Genomic DNA, 19,637 nt, shown 5'->3' with positions numbered 1-19,637 from the left:
GCAGGCAGGTACGGGACGAAGGAAGCGGCCCCCGAGAACTACAACTCCCGGCGCGCTCGGGTCGCGGCCAGTGACGCACATCTGGCGCGGCGGCGACGGCGACGGCGAGGCAGCCGCAGGAGAACCACATCTCCCGGCGTGCTCCGGGTCACGCCCTGTGACGCACTTCCGGCGCGGCGGCGACAGCGTGCCCCCGGTGGATCGGCGGCGGGGCGAGGCGGACCGCTCGGGCGGGCTGGCGGTGGGGCGAGTGGCGGGCGGCCTGCCCACGGGAGAGCCGGGGGCGGGGCGGCGGCGGCCAGCGAGGGAGCGCGCGGGCGGCCTGGCCCCGCCCCCGGCCCGCCCGCCCTGGTGACCTTCAGGGACCGGGCGGCGGGCGCAGGCCCGAGGCCCGGGCGAAGGCGGCGGCGGCGAGATGTTCGTGCAGGAGGAGAAGATCTTTGCGGGCAAGGTGCTGCGGCTGCACGTCTGCGCGTCCGATGGCGCCGAGTGGCTGGAGGAGGCGACCGAGGACACCTCGGTGGAGAAGCTCAAGGACCGCTGCCTCAAGCACGTAAGGCCGGCCACAGCTCCAGACCTCCCTCCTTCTCCCACCGACCCCGACTCCCGCTGGACGCTGGGGCTCCGGACCGGGCGCTTTATCCTCTACCTTCTGGTCTAACTCCCCTCAAGACAGCCCGGGAGGCCGGGGCGCGTCGGGGACGCGGGCTGGGAGAGGCCAAGTCGCCGCCGGAACGGGGCCTCCTGCGGTTCCAGAATCCATCCATCCGCACTTGCTGTCGCGGCGAGGTTCCCGGAGCTGGGAGTTTAGAGAGACCCGCCAGGAGAAGCGCCTTCCCCTGACCTTGCAGAGCCGGCTGCTTGGAGCCGTTTTCTGGGGCTGGCATGGGGGCCGGCGCCTGGCTCTGGCCACTGGTGCGCCCCCGCACCCCCTCACCGTGGTTGGAATCACTTAAAATAGTGTGGCTTGGCCCAACTGGTCCATGCACCCCTTGCTATCCTCGGCCTTTACGTGGATTACGCGGGCAGGTCGGGGAGAGGGCCATTTTTTAAAGTTTGTTGAGGTGAAGCACCCTTTGTAGGTTCCTCAGAGGGCTAGTCTTTGCCTATCTCTTTAAGCTTCTCGACTCTGTAAGGCAGGCCAAGACATCTGTCCGTGTGACTCAGGCTGCCTCAGGAAACTCTATCCTTTGCACGGTCTAGAATCTCCATGTCAGAATTTAGGACAAAGGAGGCCACAGCCTCTCACTGCATGCCTCATGTAAAAAGTGTGCCTGTGTGCCGTCGACTCACACGCTTGTTCTGGGCCCACCAAGAGTCTAGCCCTGGTCCCTTCTGGTGTGGTCTCCAAGCACAGACTTCCAGCTATTGTTTTAGTGACTCCCGCAAAATGATGTCGGGTCCTTTTGGGAGTACGGTTCTGTGGAGTTGTTCTGTAATTGTCGCAAGCATGCCAGAGAGCATTCTGGTTGCCAGAGTCCCCTTCCGGAAAACCCTGGATGTGAATAGCGTCTTGGTCTCACGTCAGGGAGGAGGGGGATGTGGGCTCACACACTTGAGCAGCTATGTTTTGGCCGTTTCTATTTCTGACGCAGTGACGGGTGATTTCACGATCTAAAAACCACCATGACAGCACTCAGCGGGAAGGCTGGGAGCCCCCTGAGCGTCCAGACTATTAGAGCAAGGCTCGCTGCTTGCCCAGTGCAAACCTCTCTGAGATGCTGTGTCCACCCGGTCAGCACAGGAGCCCCTTGAGGGCTGGAATACCTTAATTAAAAAATAATGCCACTGGAAAAATGGTACCAGTGAACTTGTTGGACACACGGTTGCCACAGACCTTCAGTTTGTGAAAAGCCTGGATTGTCAGTCGAGAGAGCTGCATGGCGGTGGAGGCCGGTCACCTGCTGAGTCAGGCTGGGGGGCAGCGGGTACATTGGTGTGACACTTAGTTTAACTCACCAATGGGAAGGATTGGCATAACCATCAAAACGTTATGTTCTGGAGGGAAAACGAAGCAAGAACTCTTAACCTGGGGTTAATGAGGGAGCCAGTTTCATTAGGCTAACTATTCACATCATGCTGCTGATATTTTTATTCCAGTTGGTACTGAGGTGTATCATTTGGAATGTTTTCTGACATTATCCTGCTTTGATGTTTTCTGGCATTATCCTGCTTTGAACAGAGATCTTACTCCACTCTGTAGATTTTACTCCGGGCCGAGGCGAGTGGCGGGCGAGCAGCAGGGGACTTCCACAACCAAAAAATACCGGCATACATTTTGGGACTCAGAGCTGAGCTGTCAGGAAGTCCTCACACCTCTGTGCCCATGCCGTCCTGGGGGCGGAGTTCACGGCCTTGTGAGCCCGTCAGGAGGCATTTCCAGTTAGGAAACGGGGTTCTCGAGTGTGTGCTTGACTATCACCCGGGAAGCCTGTGCATTAAGCTTAGATCATGGTGTCACCTCTCGGCTCGGGCTCCTCCTGCCTGGCTCCCCGCCCTGCATGCCTGAGCCAGGGTTCTCTGTCCCTTCCTCCTGCCCATCTACCCAGAGGGGACACTGTGGGTTTTCTCCCACCACAGGACCCCTGGGAGCTTACTGTTTTTTGTACACTTTTTGTTATGCGTATGCATTTTTAAATGAGTAAAGCAACTTTGTTAGTGAAGGTTTATTATCATAACTTTTACAGAAATGGATCGCCACTGTGGCCTTTCCCTTCTTGGTTTTATATACATTGGGACCACTGTGGTGGTCTCTAGCCCAAGCTTAGATCACGGGGCAGAGTAAATCGGAGGGTCACGATTTTAAGAAAGTGGCCCCCCGCGACACGGTGGGTGTTTTCTGTGTGATAAGCTTGCCAGCACATAGGCTGCTAGCAGGGCTGGTAGCAGCACACCCAGGCGTGTCTTCACGTACTGATGTCAGGAGGAAGAAAAAGCTGTCTCCAGTCCTCCGGAAGGAAGCGGGCTCACTGGGGCCCGGCCCCTGCCCCAGCCGTGGGCTCTGGCCGGCTTTCCCACTGGCAGGGCCCAGCTCGCTCCAGCGCCTCTGCCGAGAACAAAGGAAAGAGCGAGTAAGCAGGCCTGGTATGGATGACTCAGGCTTGTGTTCTGCTCCTGGCGCCTGTTGACAGGCTGCAGAGGACAGTTTTTTTTTTCAGGAGCCAGTATGCGGATTGTTTTGGAAAATTGTGTTTCATAGACTGCATCCTGAACTTGGCACACCAGCTAGCCTGCAGATTTTAGAATTAGAAGAAGCACACCCAGTATTTCTGGGAGCAGAGCCATCGTGAGAGTCCGGGGAGGGGTGTCTCTGTCATACATGGTCAGAGTGTGTCTCACTGTTGGCTGGTTTCCACCTTTGTCCCCACCAACCCCCCCCCCCCCGCCCCCCGGCTTGCGTGCATCTGTAGCCCTGAAGCCCGCATGACTCCTCTTTCCTGTTGGGTTGCTGAAAACTCTGGTCGGTCTTCAGACACGAGTGTTGAGAGGTGAAGTGAAGGCTTAGTTTCTCCCTCTGTGAGCAGTTACATGTCCAGGGTATCTGATGGCAGAGGCGGGTGGAAAGGCGGCCCCGCTGAGCTGAGGATGGTGAGGACCCCGGGGCGGTGCCTCCCCTGTGTTGGGGCAGCCTTGGCTTCAGCACCTCTGCCCCCTCCACTGTGTGTTTTGGGGTTTCTGAGCTGCTGATCAGTAACACAGTGACGTGCCAGGTCACCCCTTCCAGCCGCCAGGCAGGCCCCGCCAGCCGTATCTGTAGCTCACTGTGGGGCCCCTGTGGCCGTCGCTTGGTGGGCTGGGGACTGAGCTGAGGCCATCCTGCCTCCTCGGGGTTTTTTGGGTGTTTGCGTGGTCAGGCCCCTATGGCTGCTCCCCAGGGACCAGCTCCTCTCAGCCGTGTCGCCGGGCTCCATCGAATGCCCCGGTGGAAGGTGGGGAGCAAGATTCCACAAGGAAGTAGCCAGCTTGGGAAACGCTGGAATATCGTCTGCTGACCTCCACAGCATGTGGCTGGCCTGGCCAGAGTCAGCTGGGCGCTGACCACACCCGACCCCACTCGGATCTTTAGGTTCTCGGGAGACAGCAGACCTGCTGTTAGCATCTGTGAATCGCTCTCCAGATCTTTTCAGATTAAGGAGCAGTTCGAGTAGCCGCTGGTGGGTAGCAGGGCGTTCTGAGCCTGAGCCCTGAGCCTGTTGAGCAGCACTTGGTGGCCCAGTGGCCAGGTCACTGCCCTTGGGGACTAGGGGCTGTGGCGTGTCCGCCGTTGCCAGGGTTCTCTGGTTTCAGTGTGGCTTTGACTCTTAGCGAGTAAGAAAACCAGGAAGTTCCTGGCATGGCTTGGGGCGTCAGGTCCTGTATTATCAGTATCATGATCAACTTATTTTCTGTCCTGACACGTGTTCTATGATTTTGTTTGTTTCCTAGTGTGCGCCTGGGAGCTTAGAAGACCCCAAAAATGTGACCCATCACAAATTAATACACGCCGCGTCTGAGAGGGTGCTGAGTGACGCCAAGACCCTCCTGGAGGAGCACGTCCAGGACGAGGGTAAGGGGGCGAGGGGTCCCCGTCCCAAGCAGGCAGAGCAGGGAGACGCGGCAGCCACAGGGTTTCATTCTCCTTTGTTGAAACAAAGTGTGCGCCCTGGAATAAGAGCCGCAGCCTTCTGGAGAAGCCAGACGTGAACTCTGCTCCACAGGCTGTTTCCACGCAGAGCCAAGGTCCCCAGAGCTGCTGCGGGCTGTGCTTAGGGGACAGGAAAGCACAGCCGTGGGTTGTTGCAAACGTCCAGGAAGACGTTCTTACCACGCACGTCTGTCGATTGACTCTGAGTCTCCTGCATGGAGGCGCTTGCGGAGGAAAGTTGGGCTTCTGTGTCATTCAAAGCAATTTTATTTGTGAGATTCCCTTATGTAGCCTGCTTTGGAAGGACTAGAATACTGTTTATCTACCTCGCTGGATGTCTAGTCGGCATGGGCACAGTTAGCTGGGCGCTGACCACACCCCAGGTGCCTTAGCATTGAGGGTTAAGACCAGATGCTCCGACCTCCCAGACTTTCAAAACAGAGCCGTTAAAACAAGCACGCCGGTCCCGTCTGGTCCCCTCAGCCAGGGTCTTGCCAGGCCGGAGCCTGTAGGGGAGCAGAGTCAGCAGACCTGGGGGCTGAGGGAAGACTGGGCCTCTGCGGACCCTCGTGGAGGAGGGCCCAGAGAGAAGCCCTGCTCCTCGGCCCTTGGGTCCCCCTGGTGCCCTCTGTGCCGCTTCTGGGTGTGCGATGGTAACCGGCTCGCTGTGCTGCTTTCCCCAGATGTGATACTGTTGATCCGAAAGCGCGCTCCAGCCCCCCTCCCAAAGATGGCCGAAGTCTCCGCAGAAGAACAGGTGAGCTTCAGAGTTTGGAACTGGCGATCTCTGTCGGGGGAGACTCGAAAGAGACTTCTGAGGCTGGCTGGCTGTGGGTCCCGCAGGTCCTGTGGTCACGGGCTTTTGTCACGGCCAGGCAGACTGTTGGCCGATGCCTCGCCTTGTGGCTGGTCCAGTGACCAGCTCCGCTTTCGGGCCACGGAGAGGTGCGTGCTGCCTATTCCCCGGGTCGGGTTTACTCTCTAGCTCCTGTCCCTCCTTTTCTCATTTCCTGACATTAGAAGGTCAGGAAGTCGCTGAAGACCACCCACAACACACACAGCGCGGGAGCAGAGCGGGGCGCCAGCCTGCGCGGAGTCGGTTCCCGGCGAGGCCAGGGCCACCCATCCCGTCTGGCTCTTGCAGGACAGGCTGCTGCGGCCTTGGAGTTGGCTCTCGGCTGAGACCCCCCGCCCCCCGACGCAGGTGCCCCCGGAAAGCCATGCCCGCGCTCCGTGTGTAGTGGCTGCCCCAGAGGCTCGCTCCTCAGAGAGCCTGGTGCAGGAGGCTCCCTGTGCAGCGGGAGACGTGTTCTGTCAACAGGCCCTTCCCAATGCTTAGGCCAGGTGCCTGCCATGCTCGGGGCGAACGCCAGCCTTTGCTTAGCTCGAGGGGTAGAGTGTCCTGCTCAATGCTTCGAAATGCTCGGGAGAGTGTTCACCCCAAAGCAGGCAGGCCAGCCTCCCTGGGCTGGGCCCTGGGCCTGTGGCGGCCCGAGCTTTTTCGGGGCCTCCTGTGGGACAGCCGCGGGAGGAGGCCCTGCTTATCTGCAGCCACACCTGCCTGGGCGCGGGCACGCTGCTTGCCCGTCTCCGGGAAACGGATGGGGCCCCAGAGTCAGGCCTGCTTCCGAGAACCCCGGGGCGGATCCGGCTCTCAGGTTACTGTTTTGGTCGCTGGCAACTCCCTGAACCGCGGTGACTGTGTCAATGGCAGGCCCCCTTCACCCCCACGGCCCTGGGTGACTTGCCAGGCGGTGACCCTCATCTTTCCTCTGTGTGTATCTGTGAGATGAAATATTGTAAAAACGATCACGCCTGTTTTTGTGAATAACTCGTCTTTAAAGTCAAAGTAGTACGTGTATTTAGAGTCAAACGATAGTCCAGTGTGTGGTAATCAGCAGCAGGTGCTTCTCCCTCCTGAGTCACGCGCTCGGGAGGCGAGTGCTCCGCATCCGTCTGACCCTGTCTCCAGTGATTCTTCTCCTGGGTTCTGAACAACATCCCGGGTTGATATTTTTTGGATTCTCAACTTTAGACTCTCGGTTGCTCCTTGGTGATCTGGGCAGCTCCTCCCTCGTCACCCCCCTGCTCCTCTGAATCTTGGTCAAAGATTCAGAATCCCTGTGGTTATTCTTGTATCAGTGTCGGTCTCTGCCCTGAGCAGTTTGCTAAAGGTGAGCTCACCTTTTTTTGAGTGCAGTTTTTTTCCTGGAGCCAGTAATTGCTTCCTGGTTTAGTTTGTTCTGTGTGTAGGCTTACCACTCATTTTTTCAGATTCTGCTCCCAAACTGATACACCTGTCTGAAACCGGGGTCACAAGTGTGAGGCGGTCTGCTGGTGCCCGCTCCAGGAGCCACCCCTCAGCTCCTCCGGCCCGTCCATCTGCGTCAGGCGTGCTGCACAGGGCTGCCCACCTGGCTCCTGCCGCGGCTCCCATGTCTGCGCGCTCCCTGCCCACAGGCCTGCCGGCTCGGAGCAGCCCCATTAGCACACAGGTTGCTGGGTCCGTGCCGGGCAGGCCCAGCTGGCCCTGTGCTCGGGAGCTGGAATCAGGTCTGCCTTCCTGTTGGGAGCCTCTGCTTCCGGCTTTTTCGGGTGTTTGGCAGAATCCTGTTGTGGCACTTTGAAGAGCTGGGGTCCCATTTTCTTGCTGGCCATGAGCCAGGACCACCCTCCACTCCCGGAGGCCACCTCCTTCCTGGCCTGCAGTTCCCCACGTCTTCAGAGCAGCCAGTGGGGTAGCTCATGCGTCGGGTCCCTCTTGCTTTAATCTCGATGACCATGGTGAGCCCCGCCCGTCCTGTTTATGGACTCGCCCGATTAGGTCAGGCCTCCCCCAACCCCCCGCGAGGGCCTTGTCCTCCAGTCACTGCGCCCTGTGCCGTGACCTAGCCCCCAGCTGCAGCCCGCCCGCTCACGGGCCCCAGTCAGGCAGCCGTGAGTGCAGGAGTGAGGTCTTGGGGCCATGTGCCCTTGTGCCTGCTAGAGTCAAATGTCTTGTTCTCCTGGGTTGGGTGGGGCCAGACTCGCGCCAGCATCTCTGAGGGCGGAGGCCTGGAGGGCCTGTGCGCAGCCGTCAGTGGCTGCTGAGGGAGCGCGCACGCTCGATGGGCCTGCGCCCTGGTCCCCAGGCATTCCCGGGGTGTCCCCAGGGCATCCCCGGGGCTGGCGGTGGAGCCGGTCAGCCCCGCTCTCCTTCCTCTGTGCCTGGTCTGTGCCCCTCCCAGACTGCTCGCACGTTGACCCTGGAGATTCTGGAAGTGCTCTGGGTACTTGTTGGTACTTTCCCTGCCTCATTTTCTCTTTTCTCTCTCCGGCACTCCTGTGGATGTGGGACCTGCTATCTGAGAGATGTTTGGTTTCCAATCAGGTGTTTGTTCTGCGATGACCTGGCCCAGCGTCCTCTGCTCTCCTGCCTTTCTGAGCACCGTGTAGCCTCGCTCTCTGCTTTCCAGGCCCTTCCTTCTCTTCCCTGCGTGTCTCCCCTTCACCCCCTCTCCCCACTGCTTTCTCTGTTGCACTAATTGCAGACTTTCTTCACGTCCCTGTCAGAGGCCCTGGGAGTTCACTGGCCGCTCTGGGCCTGGCGGGTCGTGCCCCCGGCCCGCACCCGCATTCTCCTGCCCAATACCCCAGGAGCCAAGTGGTGTGGGGCTGGGCCTGCCGTCCGGGGTCAGCATGGTGCCTCTCCTCCTGGGCTCAGGGCTTCTCGGGCTGCATCCAGGGATTCTTCATGGTCCCTCTGCGGTCTGCCTGTCCGCCCAACTATCGCTCCCGTGTGACAGTCATTCTGCGGCCCAGGAGGCAGTGTCTGTCTTCCCCACCCTGTACCGCCATGCTCCAGGGCCAGCAGGCTGCGACCGTCCAGTGTTCTGTCCCTGAGGCCATGCACAGAACCGTCCGGAAGCCTCCCTGCTCATCAGGGGCGTGTGGCTCCAGTTCCCAGGACTCGCGTGCTCCCTGGTTAGAGCTGTTTGTTCAGAGACCAGTCTTGCCTTTCACCGTTCTTACACTCACGTCTGATCTTCTGATTTCTCTCGTGTGTTAGAAAAAACAAGAGCAGAAAGCCCCGGACAGAGACGCTATCTTCCGAGCCACCGCCAGCCTGCCCTCCCACAACATGGACCGGGCCGTGGTGCAGACCAGCGCGAGGGACGTGAGTGCCCGCGGGGGCTTTGTGGCCACAGGGGGCTGAGGAGACCTCCTGAGAGCGCTTGGGAAGCAGGATGTAGGGGGTGCAGGAACTCTGTGTGCTATATTGGAACTTTTTTGTAGGCAAATTAATTCAAGTTAAAAGGTTTGAAGAGACATTGGGCCAATAGGATACTATGGGGAAATGTGAGTTTTGTCCTGAGTTTGGCAAAACCTTTTAGAGAGAAACCTGACTCTTGCTTATTTTGGATCGGGAGGTTAAAGCAGAGTTGGAGCATTTCCAGTGCTCCCGAGCCAGGGCCGGGCCAGGACTTGGCGCCCGCTGGGCCAGAGTTGGGGGTGGCGCCCCCAACACTGCAGGTCAGTCTGCGGGCTCTGCACGAGCTGGTCAGTTCAGGAACACGCCTCTGAGGGTCTCCTCCAGAGAGTTCTGTGTTGGCCAGGGCGTCTGAGGCCGGGCACATGTGTCTCTCGCTGGCCAGTGCGTGTTTCACAATGGCCAAGCCTCACTGTTGGGGAGACGGGCAGTTGGTGGGTTTCTGATGACATTCCCAGCAGCCCCCACTGCGTTGAGAAGATGAACTGGTTGCACTGAATGCTAGAGGCCCACAGCAGTGGAACCCATGGAGTCTGCCTGTTTTGTTCAGTGAGGCCTAAGCTCTCAGCTCGCTTAGCGGCCAGCAGGCCAGACGCCTCCTCTGGGCTGGAGCTGAGCGACGGATCCTCTCCCGCCCGCCCTGCTGAGAGCCCTGTTGCTCTTCTCCCTGGTTATCTGGGCGTGATTTGCTGCACAGATTCGGAGTTTCGGGCAGGCGGTGTTGTTTCAGATCCAGGCGTGACTTGCCACACAGATTCGGAGTTTCGGGCAGGGGTGTTGTTTCAGATCCAGGCAGCTTTGTTGAGCATCTTGTGCTTTCACTGCAGTTCCAGACGGAGCTCCGGAAAATCCTGGTGTCTCTCATCGAGGTGGCTCAGAAGTTGCTGGCGCTGAACCCGGATGCCGTGGAATTATTTAGGAAGGCAAACGGTAGGCGCGGGCCCGGGCAGAGCCCACCCTCGGCCGTCACTGCTCACACTCCCCACGGAAGGGGCAGTAGATGGGCCTTGTGGATGCCTCACACTGTCACTGTGTCTGCATGGCGAGGGCTGACGGGTCTGTCTCGGGTTTTCTGAGGTGTAAGAGGTCAGCCACAAGCGTCTGGTGCTCAGGCGGGGCGCTGGGCCTGTGGGGAGCTTGAGGAAGCACCCCTTGTGTGGTCGGGCACGCCCCGAGCTCTCACGGTGCCGTGTCTGGCCCACAGCCATGCTGGACGAGGATGAAGACGAGCGCATGGACGAGGCAGCCCTGCGGCAGCTCACGGAGATGGGCTTCCCGGAGACCAGGGCGGCTAAGGCCCTGCGGCTGAACCAGTACGTCTGGGCCCCCCGCCGCGGGTGACACCCCTCTGCCCCGGGCCCCGTGACTGAGTCGCCTCCAGTGTGCGTGAGTGTCGGTAGAGGACCTGGACGCGTGTTCCGGAGTCACAGCACTGGCCGCCTCCAGGTCTTACAGGGCGGTGTGCGGTGGACCCGCTTATTGGGAGCGTGGCATGTGATGGTGGTCGTGCACCTCACCAGGCTCTCGTTTTCCGGGAACTTGGATCACAGCCTGCTCCCGGCGGGGCCGAGGAGGACCATGGCACACGGGCGGTGGCGTCCTGGGAGTCTCCTGTAGTTTCCTGTTGTTAGTTACTTGTCGGTTACGTGCCTTTCTGTATGTTCGGTTCTGAAATAAATTGTCTGTAACCGAGGGGTGGTCAGCGGGCTGTGTTCTTTTCGCTTTTGAACCAGTCTCTCGTGGGCACCTCGTGGGTTTGGCTCCCGTGGCTTTCTGCACTTGGGTATTTGTTCTGGCTGCGCCTCGTGGCAGGTTAGGGCGGGGCCGGGGCTTCAGCCGCGCTCTGTTAGATCCTTGTACAGGACTCGGCAGCTCGCACTAGAGAAGCCACGAAGTCAGAGAGGCTTTTCTCGGGACGCAAAGGCCCGGTTCCCTGGCCTGAGGTGCTGCTCAGAGGCCGTCTTACCTTGGAGCACGTCAGTGCTCACGAGCCATCTTCCCTTGGGGCACGTCAGTGCTCAGGGGCCGTCTTACCTTGCGGCACATCGGTGCTCAGGGGCCGTCTTACCTTGCAGCATGTTGGTGCTCAGAGGCTGTCTTACCTTGCAGCATGTCGGTGCCCCAGGCCATGGAGTGGCTCATCGAGCACGCAGATGACCCCACCATCGACACTCCACTCCCAGGCCCATCCTCGCAGGGAGAGGCGGGCGCCGAGGCCGCCCCTGCTGCCGGGACCAGTGAGGAGGAGGAGGAGGCCAGAGATGAGCTGACGGACATCTTCAAGAAGATCCGGAGGAAAAGGGAGTTTCGTGCGGATGCCCGGGTGTGTGTTTTCAGGTAGTGGGGGCGCCTGGCAGGTGGAGGGGCTGGTCCTCCCAAGGCGAGTCCTGCGGGGGAAGCCACAGCCCCCAGGCCAGGCCACCGGCCCTGCAGGGAGCGAGGCTGGGAGGGCTCTGGACAGACTTGAGTCTGGAGTCTCCAGTTTGAAGTTTATAAGTGTCCTTGAGCCGTGGGGTCAGGCGGGGGCCCTGTACAGAGACGGGAGGGTCACCCACTGGCCGCATGGCCCGCCTTGTGAGCAGGAGGCTGGTCAGGAGGGTCAGTGCAGAATCTGGGGGACTCAAGGGCCCGAGCCCCACGGCCTCTGGCTGGACTCGGCCCGCTGACCTGAGTGTCCGTCCTTGTAGCCGCCTCTTCACCGTCACCTTGTATCTGATGCTTTTCTGTCTCCCTGTTCTTTTTCATTGTTCTTTCTTTTCATTAGGGTTAATTTTAATTTAATCTCTTTGGATGCCGTTGGCACTGTGAGCGTATCCTATTTACTTTCAGGTCACAGCTCTTGTCAGCTCCAGGCGTTAGGGCTCCAATTCTTCATGTCCTCCTGGTTTTGCTTGTGGCCCTAATTTCTCGGGGCCTGGTGCCTCGACCTGGGCTTACCTGTGGGCTTGTTTCCGTGGGAACCTGTGTGGCCGGGCTGTGGGGTGCCCTCTGCAGCTGATTCAGAGCCTGTGTCTGCGGGGTTGAGTGTGACCTCAGGCAGGGCTCGTGGGCCATGCGGAGTGTCCCCCGCGGGGCCAGGGCCCTCTCTGTGGGACGCAGAGCCTGCTCAGGGCCCTGGAGTCCAGCTCCAGCTTCGCCCGGCATGGACCCCAGGTCTGCGTCCCGTGCATGACGCTGGGCCCCGCCCCCTGCCCAGGGGACGCCCTCTGGGAGGCCAGGGCGTTGTGGCTTTGTCTCTGTTCCTTTGGGACTTTCCCTTGAGTTGAGCTCCGCGTGCAGAAGCACATGGGTTACTTTAGTCCAGCATTTCTCGGTCCCGGAGGAAGTGTGTCTCTTCGTCTTAGTCTCTTGGGAGTCCAGTCGGTTGGCCCTGAACCCTGTTGGGGAAAGGCAGCCTGTCCCCGGGCGGGTCCCATGCTCTGCTGTCAGGCTGCATGCCTTTCCTGGGTTGGGGGTCCTGCAGGGCCCCGTGAGGCCCGCTGATGGTTGTTCACGGTCTTGGTCACCACCTTAAAGGCCTTTCCTGCTCTGGGTTGTCGTTCTTAACCATCTTAAGTCACTCCTTTCCCCAAAAGGGTGTCGAGGCTTGAAGGGCCAGGGTCTGTGATCCTGAACCAGTCGGGGAGGGCCCAGTAAGGCTCAGGTCCCGGGGAGAGCAGGTTGGAGAGCAAGGCTTGGACGTGAGGCAGACCTTCAGCTGCCTCCGCTCCCCTGCCCCGCCGCGGACAGGGCAGTGACTGTGCAGAGCCTGCGGGCGCGAGGGCCTCTCAGCGCAGCCACACGGGGGGTCCTCCCTGGAGGGCTGGGGAGAAGCGCGTGGGAGCATCTGGAATCCCCCCAGCAGTCCTGGGGCTGAGACAGAAGTGAGGAGAGGGGGCGGTTTATGTTGACACTTCATGGAAAAGGCCCTCCTACTCTTGGGTTTCAGATTGGACTCCAGGCGATCTTATGTGACGTGGATATCAAGCACTGCGGGGGGGCTGTGCCCGCAGCGTGTTCTGACAGGCCGGAGGTGGGGAATGGCCCAGAGGAGCAGAGGAAGGGGGTCCTTGGCAGAAAGGACAGCTTAGATCTTGTTAACAATCATTTAGAATTAATTTCAAGGTTTTTTTTTTCCCAAAGATAAAGTGTGAAGAAAATCTCTCCGAGTTTCAGAAATGGCTGACGTTTTTGTCTCCACTTAAATGGGCACGGCCGATGTGCCCTTTCTCTGACCTGCTCCTCCCACTTGGCAGCCCCTCTTGAGGGGGCTATGCGAGGTGGTGGGGACAGTCCCACTCTTGAGAGTCTCGGGGACACAGCTGGCGGGACCTGGGTGGGACAGTGAGCCTCCAGGAGAGAGCTCCAGTTCCGCCCCTCTGTTGTTCAGAGAGCCAGCAAGTATCTCCCTGAAGCCATAGGGAAACAGTCTTGAAATAGAAAACCTGGTGGTTTTTTTCTTTTTTTTTTTAAGATGTATTTATCTTTGGTCACTCTGGGTCTTTGTTGCTCTGCACGGCCTTTCTCTAGTTGTGGAGAGCAGGGGCCACTCTGGCCATGGTGCTCGGACTCTCACTGCAGTGGCATCCTGTTGTGGAGCGCCGGCTCTGGGCGTGTGGGCTTTAGCAGTTGTGGCTCCCGGGCTCCAGAACACCTCAGGCTCTATAGTTGCGGGTGGCACACGGGCTTCATTGCCCCAGAGCATATGGGATCTTCCAGACCAGGGATCGAACCGTTAAGACATCCCCTGCCAAGGTGCCGCGGCTGAGCCTGCGGCCTCTCCTGCAGGCTGTCATTTCCCTGATGGAGATGGGCTTCGACGAGAAGGAAGTGATCGACGCCCTCAGAGTGAGCAACAACCAGCAGAACGCCGCCGTGAGTACCGCGTGCGGCCTGGGCACCCGGGGATGCGGGCACCTTCCTGCGCAGGCGGCTCCTTTGCTTTTGAGGTGCAACAACAGGGTAGATGGTTCAGACAGTGTACAGACTTTAAAGTACTGAGAAAATCCTGGGCTTTGCCTCTTAGAGAAAGGTACGCATCCTGCGGGTGAACGTGAAGCTTGTATATTGTGTTACACTGACACCGAGACGATGCCACCCTGTGGACACGTGCCCACTGCTGACCGAGGGCCTGGGGAGGGGCTGGGGGTGACGCTGGGTCACTTGGGGAGCAGACTCAATCTGGCCCATGTGGCCCAGGAAGGCAAGGTGGGCCTGGACTTCAGCTGTTTCTGGACGAGCCCACGAGGTCACACCCCGGCCACTTCACACGACAGGGCTCTGGTGTGCACTCGGGCTGCAGAGCTCCAGAGTGCCCTGAGCTGCAGCGCCCGCATCTGCCGGGACAGCTGGGCTGGACTGGCCCTTCTGTCAGGGCCCCTGGCCACTGGGGCAGCCCTGGAGCCCCCGCCGCAGTGTCGAGGTTGGCGGGGACCGTAGGCGCTGACCCTGCTCTTCTGGTGTTTGCAGTGCGAATGGCTGCTGGGCGACCGCAGGCCCTCTCCCGAGGAGCTGGACAAGGGCATCGACCCCGAGAGCCCCCTGTTTCAGGCCATTCTGGACAACCCCGTGGTGCAGCTGGGCCTGACCAACCCGAAGACCTTACTAGGTGCGTGCCTTGCTGCTGCCCGGCGGGGCGGGGCCCGCCCGCCACACAGATGTCCCTGGGCGATACTATGGGCGTGCCGCCCCTGCAGGGCTCTGGTGGCTGGGGCCCGGGTGTGACAGCCTCCTGTGCGGTGACTCCATTCCAGCTCTGAAAAACCAGCTCCAGCAGGTGATCCGGTTGGGAGAGTGTAGACAGCGCCCAGCAGGTCAGGGCCGTGCCCAGAGGAGGCTTCGTTGGCTGGCGGCTCTTAGTCTCTGTAAGGGTTGCCTCGTGCTTGTTTTGCCTATGAGATACGACATGATATAAAAAAGTGTGTATAATTTCTGTCACTTTAAAGAGTGATAGTAAAATTAATAACCACGTTTCTGCTGTTCATCTTGAAAAAAAAGCGGTCTTTTAAAAAAATCATAGTGCGATGCAGGCACCCTTGAGTCCCTGGGTGCCCCCCCAGCCCCTGCTGCAATGACCCCCCCCAACTCCCGCTGCAGTGACCTCCCAGCCCCCACTGCAGTGACCTCCCAGCCCCTGCTGCAGTTACCCCCTCCCTGCCCCGAATGGGGGCTTCCTCAGCAATGTCAGTGGGGGTGTCCGTGTCCTCAGACCATTCAGTCGCCCCTCTGTGTTCTGGGCTGATCCCTGGGACTGGCTTCCTGGAGGCTGTGTGGTGCAGCATTGCAGGGCAGTGCCACATCCGAGCCTGCTGCGCGGCTGCCCGATGGCCTGCGGCTTCTGGGCCGGTGAAGCTGCTCTGGGCATTCCTGTGCCTGGTTCTCAGGGGAGGGTTCCCCCAGGGTTCCGTGCCTTGGGCCGAGTGGCAGGGCCCTGGGCGTGGGTGTGTTGAGCCAGAAAGGGACCCCCGCCCACAGCAGCTTAGGGCCCCCGCTGCCAGGTGCCAGGAGCAGCCGCCCAGGCAGGCACAGGGCTTTTGCATGCTTGGCCATCTCCCCAGTCTCTGAAGGACAGCCTCTTCCAGAAGTTTCAGCCACTCCTAGGACCTCCACTGCCCCTCTTCTCTGGCTGCTTCTGCTACTGGATTGCCGTCTGATAGCTCAGAACCTTCTCGTGCCTGCTGCACACTGATCCTTTCTCAGATATTTAAATCTCCAGGATCCCCTGTCTGTTTCTGCCTTCTCTGTTGATCCCTTTGATGAACTTCTGTCCTGTATCTTAACACAGCAGAACATCTCTATTTCATTTATGACACGCATCTTTAAAGAAAGCCCTCTGATTCCAAGCTTGGGAAGACCTTCACGTGTTTCTTTTTTTAGTAGTTTTAAATTTTCTTGTTTTAAAAAGTCTGTGATTCGCCTGGAAGAGTGAGTGGCGTGAAGCAGGGAGTTTTTCTCTCTGTGCCTCACTCCGGGCTTCAGTGGTGTGTCTTGTGAGCTGGTTTCCACTTTCTCTGTCAGTCCCCTCCACACTGGAAGCGTCTTCTGGCCCTCCTCCCCAGAGACCTCAGGACGGCCCCGTGTACCGCCGGGTCTGTCCAAAGCCTTTCCTAAACATTTCTTTCAGTGCTCGACCATCAAGTGTGTGATTTGCTGATTTGCTCTAAGGTTTTTTTTTTAATTTTTGAAGGCATAGTTGGTCAGATTAAGTTCCCCTTTTCTCTCTAGTTAGATGCTAAGATTTTTCAGTTGTGAGTGGGAGGTCAGCTTCCTGGGTGACTTTTCGCTATCTATCGAGATTATCGTGTGGTTTTACATCTGCTGTATCAAGTGTTTCTTGCATTTCTAAAACAAACCACCCAGAGTGAGTGCTGCCTGGTCTATAGGCCCTGGGTCGGTGATCTGGACGGGCTGCGCACTGGTGCAGGGTCCTCCCCGCCAGACCCCAGGCCCAGGGTCCTGCAGGAGAGAGCGTCCCATGGTGAGTGCGCCCCTGCAGCCACACACTTCCCTCCAGGCATTTCTGGTAGGGTTTTAATGGCCTTTATCTCTTTGCTGCTGCTGCTGCTAAGTCGCCTCAGTCGGGTCCGACTCTGTGCGACCCCATAGACGGGAGCCCACCAGGCTCCCCGTCCCTGGGATTCTGCAGGCAAGAACGCTGGAGTGGGTTGCCATTTCCTTCTCCAATGCAGGAAAGTGAAAAGTGAAAGTGAAGTCGCTCAGTCATGTCTGACTCTTAGTGACCCCATGGACTGCAGCCCACCAGACTTCTCCGTCCATGGGATTTTCCAGGCAAGAGTACTGGAGTGCGGTGCCATTGCCTTCTCCTTTATCTCTTTAGATGAAGGAAAATATGCACTATAGGACATTTGGACACACAGGGAAGCTTGAGGAAGCGGAAGTCACCAGCGCCCCCAAGCTGGTGGGTTTCCTTCCGGTGTATGGTGAGGTCTGGCGAGGTCTGGAGCAGCCGCAGCGCACGGCAGCTTTCTGGTGCTTCATTTCTCATCACGTTTGATACATTTTCTCTTTTAAAAATGAGACTGTAGCAGTTCAGGTATTTCATTCTATAACAAATACATTAAATCTGTTAATTCATGTTAATAATATGACTTAGAAACTAAACAACAAGGAAGCAGCAACTGAGCTGAACCCACCCCCTGCTTGTGGTCGTGAAACCGCCTGCCTTTCAGCCGGCCTCGCAGCCTTTGGCACTTGGCCTTCTAAAGTGAAGCGTCTCAGACGTCATCTCTGAGTGTGTCTGGCTCTTTGCTGTTGTTCTTTAGTCTCTGAGTCACGTGTGACTCTCGCGACCCCGTGGACTGTGCAGCCCACCGGGCTCCTCTGTCCGTGGGAGTTCACAGGCAGGAATACTGGAGCGGGTTGCCGTTTCCTTCTCCAGGAACTTTTAGCTCTAATAGTCCATAAGACAGTGGAAACGTCCTGAATTAAGAAAGAAGACAAAAATTCTAAAAGTAAATTTCAATCCCCTTTGCTTTTATAGTTCAGTAAAGCATTTTTCCTCATAAAAAACAAGCGGTGTTCCATTTTGTTGCTTTTGAACTTCCACATGGAAATAACCTGTGTTCAGACCCACTTCTTTGGGTGCAGCTCCGACTGCCTGAGGACAGGCAGCTGCAAGGCAAATGAGCAAGGCCCAGAATGTGGACGTTAGGCACTTGGGGATGTCTTGGCACCTGATGGGGCTTTCTGGGTGAGAAACCCACTCCCACCCTCCGCCCCAGACAGGGACCCAGCAGCTCCGTCTGTGCCTTTGAGCGCTTTCCTCCCGGCCTTTGCGCGTTCCTTGTCGCCTGTGCGCACCTGCCGCTCTGCCTCAGCTGCTGAGTTGCCCTTAGAGTGCTGTCAGGAGCTCGTGGCGCGTCAGGGACCCCTCGGTCACGTGCACGCTTCTCATCTCTAATGACGCCCAGACGCGCGGCAGAAGGTCCTTCCTCGGGCAAACCTTCACCTCTGGTTTCCATATTTAGTGCTTTTCCCATCCTTTTGTGCAGCTCTGTCCTCCTCCCGGAGTTGATTGTGCCGCTTGCTGGGGGGAACGGGGGCCTGGGCTTCTCACCTCACGAAACCCACTTTATGTTTTGTTCTCCCAGATGCCGAGTCATCTTTCCGGGTTCTCTTTCTGAAATTTCAGTTGGGGGGCTTGGTGACTCTTTTCAGGGCTGGGAGGGTCATCAGGTTGTAAACATAACGAGGTCAGACTTTCCCATTGAGCCCGGGGCTAGGGCCCTCATGACCCTGAGCAGCTGAGAGCCCGCAGACTGGGGGCCACTTTCACGAGGACATGGTTTGATGTTGGCTGACATGACGAGCTCTGGCGTAAAGCCGTCCTTCCCAGATCCGAGGGCGACCGTCCGCCCTGCGGTTGGTTGCTCTCCACCAAGTTGGCCATCGTGTGTCTGGGCTGGAGAGCTTTTTTGCTAAGAGGCACCTTTGTTTGGTGAGGGGTCGCTTTATAAAAGTGTTTAAAAATTCAACGTTTTCATCTCAGAGAACTGCTCATTTTTAATGTGCTGTTTGTTTTTATTTTTTTAAAGTCATTTCCTGAAGATTGAGCAGTTTGACTTTTCTAGTTAGATACTATTAAGCTGGCAACATCATCCTTACATAAGTCTTTTCTGTCAGGGTGGGCCTGAAAGTGGAGTCACTGAGTCACGGGCTGTCACTGTTTTAAGATTCCTAGTAGCTGTTGCCACGTTGCTTTCCAGAATCCCTGTGCCAGGGAATGCGGGCGTGTCGCCCCGCCCTACCCACAGTGACCACACCTGCTTCTGTATCAGCAGATGAGACGCATGGGGCGGGGGGCTGAGGAGGGTTCCCGGTCCCGCTCACCTGGAAGCTGCCGGGAGGAGAGCTCCCACCGCTGCGTGTTGGGCGTGCAGGGCGCAGTCCCCCAGCAGCTCTGCGTGTCCCCACAGCATTTGAAGACATGCTCGAGAACCCGCTGAACAGCACCCAGTGGATGAACGACCCGGAGACGGGCCCGGTCATGCTGCAGATCTCCAGAATCTTCCAGACCCTGAACCGCACATAGGCCGTGCACTGCAGCTGCCAGGCCCAGAGAGCCTCTTCTTCCCAGCCCAAGGGGTGGGGAGAGCGTGCAGACCCCAGGGTGCCCCTGGGCTGGGGGCGGGGAGCAGGTGGGCTGGAGGGGACCCTGCCCTGGGTGTTGGGCGCCAGGGCCGCACTCCCGCTGGGATCTTCCTGTGAAAAACCTCGGGTCGCAGCGTGCTCGGTCGGCCTCCAGCCTCTGACAGTGTTTACAGACAAGGCCGTCACCCTGGGAAGGGGTCGCCTCCCTCCAGTGTCCCTTGGGCTCTTGAACCGCTACTTGAATTAACCGTAGGCGCTGCTTGTAGAGTCCACTTGTTATTTGAAACAAGGCATGTTTCAATCCAAAGTGTTATCGTCAAAGGTACTAACTTGAGTAGAAGAATTCACAGATGACTTCTCTTTAATAAATAAATTCTCCTTTTCCAACTCTGTGTCTCGGTCTGGTTTCAGCCGGGGAGGAGGGGCACACGTCCTGCAATGCTCTTGTTCCCACCGAGAGCACGCTCACTGCCTCCCCTGGGGCGCTCGTCGCGGCCACCTGCATGCTTCCTTGGCCAGATCTCATGTTTTTCTTGGGGTTGAGGGACTGCGTGTCCCTGTCTCTGAGCACCAGAGTTGATTTGCTCTTCACGTGCCTGGCTGCTCTTTTAAGGATGTAAACACTCTCTTTGTTTTTAAATGGGAAACTGACCAGCCACGCCATCTGGGGGCTGG

General features: G+C 58.3%; 1 protein-coding gene across 3 annotated transcripts; it reads left to right on the top strand.

Annotated features, from left to right (window-relative positions):
* The first annotated feature begins 252 nt into the window (after positions 1–252).
* UBAC1 (UBA domain containing 1) lies at positions 253–19,349 on the top strand. 3 transcript variants are annotated; one of them, XM_061434026.1, is made up of 10 exons: positions 253–553; positions 4,426–4,546; positions 5,308–5,381; positions 8,673–8,780; positions 9,701–9,803; positions 10,078–10,186; positions 10,983–11,196; positions 13,641–13,727; positions 14,322–14,460; positions 14,549–14,822. In XM_061434026.1, the coding sequence occupies exons 1-10, from the start codon at positions 416–418 to the stop codon at positions 14,764–14,766; spliced, it is 1,311 nt and encodes a 436-aa protein (XP_061290010.1). In that variant the 5' UTR covers positions 253–415; the 3' UTR covers positions 14,767–14,822. The 3 variants fall into 3 exon arrangements, with proteins under 3 accessions (XP_061290010.1, XP_061290011.1, XP_061290012.1); XM_061434027.1 differs by having other exon boundaries at positions 255–553; positions 14,606–14,822; XM_061434028.1 differs by lacking the exon at positions 14,549–14,822 and adding an exon at positions 18,788–19,349 and having other exon boundaries at positions 263–553.
* Positions 19,350–19,637: the final 288 nt, after the last annotated feature.

This window comes from Bos javanicus, chromosome 11, assembly GCF_032452875.1.
Source record: "Bos javanicus breed banteng chromosome 11, ARS-OSU_banteng_1.0, whole genome shotgun sequence".
In the NCBI taxonomy this organism is placed as follows: Eukaryota; Metazoa; Chordata; class Mammalia; order Artiodactyla; family Bovidae; genus Bos; species Bos javanicus.
This window is presented reverse-complemented; position numbering and strand designations above follow the sequence as displayed.

Excerpts from the sequence above, each read along its gene's own strand:
- UBAC1 (XM_061434026.1), top strand. The coding sequence starts at position 416 with ATGTTCGTGCAGGAGGAGAAGATCTTTGCGGGCAAGGTGCTGCGGCTG. Across the intron at positions 11,197-13,640 it reads AGTTTCGTGCGGATGCCCGG|GCTGTCATTTCCCTGATGGA; the intron begins GTGTGTGTTTTC and ends CCTCTCCTGCAG. Across the intron at positions 14,461-14,548 it reads CAACCCGAAGACCTTACTAG|GGCTCTGGTGGCTGGGGCCC; the intron begins GTGCGTGCCTTG and ends CCGCCCCTGCAG.